Source organism: Ipomoea nil, unplaced genomic scaffold, assembly GCF_001879475.1.
Source record: "Ipomoea nil cultivar Tokyo-kokei standard unplaced genomic scaffold, Asagao_1.1 scaffold1034, whole genome shotgun sequence".
NCBI lineage: Eukaryota > Viridiplantae > Streptophyta > Magnoliopsida > Solanales > Convolvulaceae > Ipomoea > Ipomoea nil.
In genome coordinates, this window is record NW_017617462.1 from 8,518 (window position 1) to 19,377 (window position 10,860).

Consider the following 10,860-nt stretch of genomic DNA (forward strand, 5'->3'; position numbering starts at 1 on the left):
TTTATTTACTATAACATAATAAATAATTTAATGGTGATGATAACTATTATTTATGTCAAAATAAAATTATAATTTAAAAGATTAATAATAATTATAATAAAAAGATGTAAATAATTATTTTTAACTTGTAACTTATTATAATATAATAAATACATAAATTGATAAATATAATAATTATGAACTAAAGAATTTAAGAATTACTTTTGGATGTGGGTTAGGTCGGACCAAGATTTTTATTGTTTGGTTTGACTCGATCCGACTCATATATATATATATATATATATATATATATATATATATATATATATATTTGAATGTTACTGACTATATTACAATGTAGTATCTGTTCATAACTACTTTTTCATCCTATTGAAGCACAAAGAGCCAATAACGCCAACCTACTTTCTTGATCTGCCTCATATTTAATTAGACATTAATAAATGTAATAACATTGAATTAAAGAAATTGAAAAAAAAAAAATTTACGGGGTTAGACTAAGATTATTATTGTTTGGTTTGGTCCAATCTAATTCATTTTTTAATTAGTCAATGATAAATGCAATAAGTTTAAAGTGAAGGAATTGAAGAAAAAATTAAATATTTTTTAATGTTTTAAATTATGTTTTTATATTAGATTAGATTATTATTATTATTATTATAACAAATAATATGTTCATTTTCAAGAAAAAACAAATAGAATACAAAAAATGTAATTTCTTTATTTTTAGCCAATCAAAAAAATATAATTTTTGAATTTTCAGCCGAACATTTAAAATTAAATTATTTTTCAAACAATAAGTTATTTTACAGAAATCATTTTTTTTTAAGTTTTTAAAAATCCTAAAATAACCTGGGTGTGATTGGCTGAAAGAGATTCATCAATCTTTAATTAAAAGATAAAGATTAATTTTTGACTTTCTAGGTATGGAGCTCATAAAAATTAGAAGTATATTAATTTAACGTAATCTATAATTTTACATTTTTACAAGTAGAAAAACTAGGACATGTAGTCCTTATTTGGTAAGGTTAATTATAATAATGTTCACAATTAATTAATTATTGTATGTTCATAGAGAGTCGAGAACGAGAAATGGCAATGAGTGAGCAGTAGCAGCTGACTGAAAAGCAAAGGCTCTTCTCTCTTCTTCTTCTTCCTTCTCCCCGCCGCCGTTCTCCGCCGTCTTCCTCCGCCTGCTCGCGGCCATTGCAGTTGCTAGCTTGAATCACGCTACTTCATCTCCTACCACGCTGCCATTACACAACTACTACTATCGAGCTCCCTGGGATTAAAATTCTCAGCTTCTAACTACAATACTGCACTTCTTAGCGTCGTTAACATATTAAACCATCTTTTGCAGCAGTAGATGAACTAGCAAATACCGCATTCAATCTCCGACTTTTATTGCTCCGCCAAAAGCTTCTTGCTTCTTGCTCTCCACTCGCCGCAAAATCGCCCGTTCTGCTTCCCTTCACCTTTCCTCGACATCCAGATCTGCTTCGCGGGTCGGTTCGGGGTCCTATCAGATCCGGAATCCTTCGTACGGACTCATATGCTTATTTTCCTCTGTGATGAATGCGTATTTTATTTTTTATTTTTTACACGGAATGATTCTATTTGATTGTTTGGTGTTTTCTAAAGTATCGCTTGTTGATTGCCCCCATTATCTTTCGGGAGATCTCGCTTTAGTATTTTGGGTGGATTCCAAGTAATTCTGCATAGTACTGTGTGCTGTGTGAAAAGAATCTCAAACTGTTGCTGCATTTTAGTAATGGACTGGCCTATGTGTATTATTATCTTCTTTTTTTTTTTTTTTTTTTTCTTCCTTAACTAGGGATTTGAGATTTGGCATTATTCATTTTTCTGGAAAATTTTCCAGAGAAATTAGTTTCCACATAAAATAGTTAAGGGAGCATCCCGGATAGTTGAAGAAATGCTGTGGTGATTATAGAGGTTATATTATATATATACACTAATACGCATATACATATATATTTAGCTTGTAGTTGTCTATATGCTACTCTGTGGCTAAGTTTTCTTCCATACTAATTACTAATTAAGGAATTATGATATTTTATTTCACATGAAATGTGACCAATTAGGATTCAGGAATAATTTTATGCTTTTTCATTATCCTTTTTAGAGTCTACCCCCTGGTGAGCAATACCTGTGATGATATACTATAACAAGAAATGCAAAGGATTCCGGAATCAAAACCACTTTCAAGACAGTTTCCTATGGAGGCTAAGGTGGCTCCACTCCCCAGAAAGTTATCCAGTGAGGCTAAGGTGATGAATGCTCGCTCAATTTCTGAAAGGAAAGAGGTGGGAAACAAACCCAATCTGCAGGGCTTTCAAGATTTGGACATAGCTGTCCCTCTGCAAAGACAGATCGGAGAGAATTATGGTCAGGAACACGAGGAAATCATACCTGTTGCTGGTTCGTTTACGAGAAGTGGTGATTCGTATGAGGATAGTGGCTCCACTTCATTCCATGGAGTTAGTCATCCCCCAGAACCTATTGATACTGACCTAATGAGACCGGTGTATGTACCAATCGGTCAGGACAAAGGAAATGGCAAATGCTTGGTAAAAAATGTGCCTGTGAAGGGTCCTTTCTTAGAAGATCTTTCGATACATGTTCCTTATAAGAAACCAAGCTCATCTCTTTTTTCACCCGCAGAGAGCATTATTGAAGAATCAAGTGATTTGGCAACCATATCTTCTCCTTTTGCAGTTCCTCGCCCATCCCAAAATACTGAAGTTAGTCTGCCCCATGATTCCGAAGAGAGAGAATGCATTTGGGATGCTTCACTGCCTCCAAGTGGCAATGCAAGTCCACATAGTAGCATTGATAGTAGTGGGGTTGTCAGGGCTATGAGTGTTGCCAATAGTTGCACAAGCACATACAGAAGCGATGGGATGATGAGTGATGGCATGCTCAGTGTAGACAGAAACTATAAGAGCACAAAGGCAAGCATGAGAGGGGACTCACTTGAAAGTACAAAGACAAGCCTTAGCAGAGCAAGTGATAGCAGTGGCCTCAGTGATGACAGTAACTGGAGCAACATTACTGGTGGTGCTAATAAGCCTCACAAAGGGAATGATCCTAGATGGAAGGCTATTCTTGCCATCAGGGCACGCGATGGTATGCTAGGCATGAGCCATTTTAAATTGCTCAAAAGACTTGGTTGTGGTGACATTGGTAGTGTTTATCTCTCTGAATTGAGCGGGACTCATTGTTACTTCGCAATGAAAGTGATGGACAAGGCATCCCTTGCTAGCAGGAACAAATTGAACCGTTCTCAGACTGAGAGAGAAATCCTGCAGCTGTTGGATCATCCATTCTTACCAACCTTGTATACCCATTTTGAGACGGACAGATTTTCATGCTTAGTCATGGAATATTGTCCTGGAGGAGATCTACATACCTCACGGCAACGACAACCTGGGAAGCATTTCTCAGAATATGCTGCAAGGTAGGGACATTGTACAGTGTGTTCCTTCATTCTTAATTTCTAAGATACAGAGTTCTTTCTTAGGAAAATCTTTGAGTAAGCATTATGCACATGTTTGTCTAGAAAATAAATGATAGATTATACAAGTTAGGAAGCATGTGTTGATAGTTTCACCACAAAGATTAAATAATTTGTCTTTACTGTTTAGATTTAATTCATCATTGTAGCTCAGAAGAGATATGCGAAGAAAGTGTTAATGTGCCTGTATATTTGCAACAGGTTTTATGCTGCTGAGGTTTTGTTGGCACTTGAGTATCTCCACATGCTAGGAGTTGTATACAGAGACTTGAAACCAGAAAATGTTCTGGTTCGCGATGATGGGCACATCATGCTTTCAGACTTTGACCTTAGCCTAAGATGTGCAGTTTCACCCACGCTTATAAAAACATCTTCTGATTCATCTAAACAAGGAGCTGCTTTTTGTGTTCAGCCAGCCTGCATTGAGCCCACATCTGTTTGCATTCAGCCAGCATGCTTCCTCCCTCGGATTTTTCCTCAGAAAAGCAAAAAGAAATCCCAAAAGCCACGTGCTGAGCCTAGCCTAACATCTAGTGCGCTTCCTGAGTTAGTTGCAGAGCCTACTGCAGCACGGTCCATGTCATTTGTTGGCACTCATGAATACTTGGCCCCTGAGATTATCAAGGGAGAAGGCCATGGCAGTGCAGTTGATTGGTGGACATTTGGTATCTTCCTGCACGAATTACTTTATGGTAAAACCCCATTCAAAGGCTCGGGGAATAGGCAAACTCTTTTCAATGTTGTTGGACAGGATCTCAAGTTTCCAGATTCACCTGCAACAAGTTACGCGAGCCGTGATCTTATTCGAGGCTTGCTTGTTAAGGAGCCACATAAACGGCTCGGGACAAAGAGAGGAGCAACTGAGATCAAACAGCATCCTTTCTTTGAAGGAGTTAATTGGGCTCTGATCCGTTGCAGTACACCACCAGAAGTACCAAGACCCGTTGAAGCTCAGTATCCAGGGAAGTTAGGACAAGTTGACCCTATTGGAGTCAGCAATAGCAGTAAAATAGTAGGATCAGACATGAGGTCTGAGGGTAAATATCTTGACTTCGAGTTCTTTTAGGTCACTTGGCATCTATTGGTCCTGTGAGCAGTTCCTGCACGAGTTCTTTTAGCAGTTTCTTCCACACAGCAATATGTATCAGAGATGAATGGGCTGTCATGAAAGAAAGTCATTAGTTCCTATAGTACCTGTAGGGTTTCTATTTTCTTCTGATGACTTTTCACACAGTTGAAAACAAGAATTAAAGCTGATACCACATCAACAATGCACGGTAAACTGCTTAGCCTTGTGTTTTTTGCTGTCTAATTGCAGATATTCTATAATTAGATGTTGAGTTTATAATGAATATGTTGGTTAAGGTTGTTTATAGTTGAATTCACTCCTTGCCCACTTTTGCTTTTGTTGGGAAGACAAATGGCAGTGGCTTACTAGCTCTGGATTATGCAATTAGGGTGGATTTCAATATGATGTAGATTGTCACATAACAATTTTTTTTTTAATATATTTAAAATGTTAAAGTACATGAATGACAACGGTAAAATTGGAATCTTGCAAATGTCTTTGTTAGGTGGTGGGTTCATGGTACATAAAAAGCACTTTATTTGTGGACATAAAATATATTATTTAAAAGTATATTATTTGAGTATTGAAGGAACATTATTTTGTATACTATTAAATAATTTACATTCATACGAATACTATACTTTCAGTATATTAAAAATATATCTTGTATTAAAAAAAGTACATTATTTAAATGCTGAAAATACATTATTTTGTATAATGTATATTCAATATACAAATAATATATTTTTAGTATATTAAAAAATGTACTTTTTATGGTCCACGTAATAATTTGCCTTCACTTTTTCCTTTATCAAATGTATAAATTTTTTTTAAATGATAGTGGATTGGAATTGTATGAATGCATAGTGAATTGCAAGATATGACAGTAAAAATTACTTCTAAAATTGAAAAAAAAAAAACATTGTATGGATGTGGATAGTCTTAAAGAGCAAATTGAGCTAGCTGGGTCTTAAAGAAAAAGTAAGCATTCTCATGTTTGAAGTTGATTGATCCAAGGAAAAGCAGGTAGAAGAAAGCAAGTGGTGCTGCTCAAGATCCAAGAAAGTTTAACCTAACCACCCTTTAAGTGATGGAAAATGATTAGCAATTACTACTTGGAAGATAAAGTTGGACCATAAAGCAAACTTTAATGGCATGAAAAAGACAAAACTTCTTTGACATTTACATTTTTTCTTTCTTTTTAAATTACTCTAATTAATCCAGCAATAATACTATGGAGGCCAAGTAGACCTGGTAATTATGAACACGACCCGTTAACACGACACGAAACTGGACACGAAAATAATGGGTTAGTGTTTAGTCTTAATGTGTCCCGGGTTGTTAATGGGTTGACCCGTTAAGAATCCGTTATGTTTTGTGTCTTAACGGGTCAACCCGTTAAACCTATTAAGAACCCGTTTAACCCGTTAATATTATCGTGTTAACTCGTTAACACGAACCCGTTTACCAAACATGTTTATAACCCGCTAAGAACCATTGTCATTTAGGTAAGAACCATTGTCATTATTGAGATTACAAAAGATATTATGAACATGACTAAGGATGAATTTACTACATTAGGCCAAGATCCTACACCAATTAATTGATGTTCGACAATTTGAAATTTGAATTTTTATTGTGTTCAATTTTATTCTAAAAACTTGTATAGACTCCTTTAATTATGATATTTGGATGCTATTTTTTCTTTTTTATGAATGTTATGAATTGAATATTTTTAGTTTGTTTGATGAATTGAACGATAGTTTTTATTTATTTATTTATTTTATAGAACTTAACTTTAAATTTTAGTTTTTTAAATATATTAATGGAAATAGCGGGTTTAAACGGGTTTCGTGTCATATCGTATCGACACGACTTAAAACCTGTTAACAAAACGTGTCTATCGTGTCAACCCGTTAACAAATCGTGTTCGTGTTAAAATTTTGAACCCGTTAATCATAACGTGTCGTGTCCGTGTTTAGCCTTATCGTTATCGTGTCGACCCGTTAACGGACCTGTATACACGAATTGCCAGGTCTAAGGCCAAGTATGGGCGGATTGGCAATTTATACCATACACCCCGGTGTATAGAGCTATGTACGCCCAGCATCAAAACGACGCCGTATGGAATTGTTATGTAACGGATTTTTTTTTATTAGTCTGTTAACGCCGTCAAACGGTAAGAAGAGGGAAGTGAGAGAGCGGCTCTAAAGACATGATGTCGTCGCGCTGATCATGCATATTGGATTAGAGAACACGAGAGCTACCTGATTGTTCGATTTGCGTTGTATTCTGCAATTGTTGGATGGAAGCCATGTCTGATTCGATTGCACAGCAGGATGTGGCGGAGACAGAGCATACAACTGATCTTGTTGGAGTGGTAGATACAGAGGATGCTAATCCAGGTATTTGATTTTTAAGATTTTATTTTGTATTTGTGTTTGATGTATGATGAATATATTGAACTCGGTGTTGAATTATATAAGAATTGATATAGAATTTCTGTTTGATTGTGGTTGTTTTGGATGTTAGTATGGTTTGATTTGAAGTTGTTGTTTCAGTGAGGTTGTACGTGTATTATATGGTTTGATTTGTTTGGTTTTATGATTATGTGATTGTGCCATATGTGTATGTGTATTGTAGTTATGGATTATGTACGTTAACAGTATGCGATATAGGTTTTATGTATTTTAATGATTATGTGTATTGTGCCATATGTTTATGTGTATTGTAGATATGGATTATGTACATTAACAGTATGGGTAGTTAAAATGTATGTTATTTGCAGCTGATCAGGATTTGGTAGGGATGTCAGTGTGTTCGGTTGATGAAGCATATGACATGTATAATGATTATGCCTTTAGAGTAGGTTTTAGCGTGAGGAGGGGTAAGCAAAGATATAGTTATGCTACAAAAACAATGAAAACGAAGATGTTCCATTGTTCGAAGGATGGTTTTAAAAGGAGTACAGGAAAAGGGTGTTATTCTAAAATTGATGGTCGTACAGGTTGTGGTGCATTTGTCCAATTCCATTTACATGAGAATGGGATGTGGATTGTTTCGAAGCATGAGAAGTTGCATAATCATGAATTGGTTCCACCAAGCAAGAGTTACCTTCTAAGGTCACATAGGATGGTGTCTAGGAATCATATATCATATCTTACTGATTTGAAGAGCAGTGGTGTGTCTGTTGCAGATGGTGTAAGATTACTTAAAACACAATCAGGGGGATCACCACTTGTTGGGTTTACAAGTAGTGATGCATATAATTCTCTATGTACCGATGCATTGAACAGATTGGATGGTACCGATTCAAACACATTGATTGAAATATTCAAACGGAGGCAGTCAAGTGAAAGGGATTTTTACTTTGATTTTGAGGTGGATTTGGAGTCAAGGTTGTGTAGTTTTTTTTTGGAGGGATGGACGGATGAGGAGAGACTATGATTTGTTCGGGGATTTGCTAGTTCACGATACAACATATCGTACTAACAAATATGACATGATTTGTGGACCTTTTGTTGGCATGAATAACCATTGCATGAATGTTATGTTTGGATGCGGTTTTTTGATGAATGAGAAGATTGAGTCATTTGTATGGTTGTTTAAGACATTTTTGAGATCTATGGATTACAAAAGTCCGCAAAGCATAATGACTGATCAATGTGCTGCTATGGCTGCTGCAATTGTTCAAGTTTTTCCAAGTTCACGACATCGGCTATGTATATGGCATATTGGCGAGAACTCAAAGAAGCACATTAAAGGGTTAAGAAATCAAAAAGATTTCCTAGATATATTCAATTGCTTGTTGAAGTATACGGATACAGAGGCGGAGTTTGAATTTTACTGGACGAGGTACGTGTCTGATGTATGCTTCGTTATTTTGTTTTTTTTTTTTTTTTTTTTTTTGTTTGTTTTTATTATTAGTTTACACATGGATTATCATTGAATGAATAGTTGTAGATTATATTATACAAAATACAGAATTATTTTTCTGGATCAAGTTTATGTGTATCTGTTTGATAGTTTATGTGTATTCATGTATAAGATTATGTACATTAGTCTGTTCTGTATGTTATATACTGACATGCTTGTAGGTTTACTTTAATATATCTATGGCATGTTATTTCAGGATGGTTACAACATATAAATGTCACAATAATCACTGGATTGAAAAGTTGTATGGGTGTAGAGAAAAATGGTGTCCTGCTTTTAATAAAGATTATTTTTCGGGTGGGATTTTATCTTCTCAAAGGAGTGAGACCACCAATCACTCTATTTCTAGAAGGTTGTCCAAGACATCTGGTTTGTGTGATTTTTATAACTCTTTTGTTGGGGTCATATCAGAGTGGAGAAGTAGAGAGAATGGGGAAGATGTTCAGTGTTCACAAGGTGTACCCACAATGGTGATGGATAATGTTAAGATTATGTTGCATGCTAGGGAAATTTATACAATTGAGATATACTATTTGTTTGAAGAACAATTTTTGAAAGGTGGATCATGCTATCAAGAGCGTGTGATGTTGGAAGATGGTGTGTATAAGTATCATGTCTGGAGGCCTGATGTTGATATTATTAGGCATGAAGTGGTGTTTAACAGTAGACAAATGGACATTGGATGTAGTTGCAAGTTGTTTACTGAATTGGGGATTTTGTGTTGTCATTGTTTACGCATTCTAAATGTGCATTGTGTTTCTGAAGTCCCCGAGAAGTATATTTTGAAGAGGTGGACTAAAAAAGTTGTTGAAGTTGATAATGTTGATATAATGTCTAGAGTTGATAGTGGTAATGGTGCATCTTCTGTTTGGTTATTAGAAATCATTAGGAAATTTCAGAGGCTTGCTGTTTATAGTCAGGAAAATATCGAAGGACGGAAGATTTGTGAAGAAGCAATTGCAGATGCAAAGAGAAGACTTGAAGCTGAATGTGGTGGCAGTTTATTTGAAGATTGTGACATAGGATCGACAAGTGGTGTTATAAAGGATCCATCTACTAGACGGATGAAAGGGTTGCGGAATAGGAGGGTGAGCAGTGTTATTTCAAAGAAATATAACAAAGCAAGGGGACGGAAGCATCTTGCAAATATGGTTGCTTCCAAAATAAAATCTGCTGTTCAGTCTCAAGTTGAGGGTGATATTTTAAATATTGCAGGCGATGGATATCTTGTGCACCCAAGTTCCGGAGGTTCTAGTTTTTGTCACGTTAGCACAATGTCAAGCATGGATGATAATTAAAGCACATGTTAGTGTTAATCATCGTAGTAATATGTATCACGTACAGAACGATGTTAAATCACATAACTCAGCAGTAATAAAATAGACTTTTATTATGATATGTGCTGTTTTAAAAGTTTATGTGTATTAATTATATACTTTATGTGTATTCCTTATATACGTTATGTGTATTACTTCATATGATTATGTACATTTTTATTTGTGTTAATTACTTTTATTTATTTATGTACATTTCTTTTTTAGATTTGCAGTTATCAGTATAGGGAAATGATATGCTTGGTCATATGTGTATTATGTACATGTTTACATTCAGTAGGATGTTTGATTATATATATTAGCAGAAACAAAATATTTGTTAGACTTTTTTTAGTAGTATGTGCACTGTTTGAAAGTTTATGTGTATTCATTATATGGGTTATGTGTATTACTTCATATGATTATGTACAATTTTTGATAGTTCACAGTTTTTGTAGTATATGCATTGATTATGCACAAAACCATATTGGGGAATATGAAAAATATAGAATACAAGTAAACATTAGATTGGATTACCAAAAGGAGCATATACAAATTTTTTATAATTGTTTATCAACTGAAACTTCTAGAAATTGAACCAAAAATACAAGTAACCATGTGTTTGGATTAGCAGAACTGATTTTTACAGATTGTGGTTAGTAGTTTCACTTCTCTTTCTTGTAGTTGTCCCTTGCTGATTGCATGACTGTTTCCATGTATTCGTTTTTCTTCCACATGATGATGTTTGCTGCATATTTTGCTCTAAGCGATGTAATGAAAGCAGCCTACAGTAAACAAAAGATACATGTTAAAATTAGAAGAAACAAGAGATAACATGTGTAATGTAGAACAAAGTTGATTATTACTTACATCACTATCACCCCCTACGAAACCTGTTTCCCATTTGTCTACTGCAGTCCCTTTGTAAGTTTCCATGTGGCGCATGCAATACACACCACAATCTGTTGTGTTCTCTTCATCTTGCCATTGCATGTGAATGCACTCAGCTT

At 35.0% G+C, this 10,860-nt stretch overlaps 2 protein-coding genes across 4 annotated transcripts; both read left to right on the forward strand.

Annotated features, from left to right (window-relative positions):
- Positions 1-1,027: 1,027 nt before the first annotated feature.
- Positions 1,028-5,079, forward strand: LOC109180696 (serine/threonine-protein kinase D6PKL1-like). Of its 3 annotated transcripts, XM_019330400.1 has the most exons (4): positions 1,446-1,537; positions 1,832-1,950; positions 2,141-3,475; positions 3,734-5,079. In XM_019330400.1, the coding sequence occupies exons 3-4, from the start codon at positions 2,190-2,192 to the stop codon at positions 4,596-4,598; spliced, it is 2,151 nt and encodes a 716-aa protein (XP_019185945.1). In that variant the 5' UTR covers positions 1,446-1,537; positions 1,832-1,950; positions 2,141-2,189; the 3' UTR covers positions 4,599-5,079. The 3 variants fall into 3 exon arrangements, with proteins under 3 accessions (XP_019185944.1, XP_019185946.1, XP_019185945.1); XM_019330399.1 differs by lacking the exon at positions 1,832-1,950 and having other exon boundaries at positions 1,028-1,537; XM_019330401.1 differs by lacking the exons at positions 1,446-1,537; positions 1,832-1,950 and adding an exon at positions 1,028-1,305.
- Positions 5,080-6,915: 1,836 nt separating this feature from the next.
- LOC109180712 (protein FAR1-RELATED SEQUENCE 1-like) lies at positions 6,916-9,835 on the forward strand. The gene is made up of 5 exons (XM_019330420.1): positions 6,916-7,006; positions 7,390-7,488; positions 7,609-7,999; positions 8,241-8,456; positions 8,734-9,835. The coding sequence occupies exons 1-5, from the start codon at positions 6,916-6,918 to the stop codon at positions 9,833-9,835; spliced, it is 1,899 nt and encodes a 632-aa protein (XP_019185965.1).
- The last annotated feature ends 1,025 nt before the right edge of the window (positions 9,836-10,860 follow it).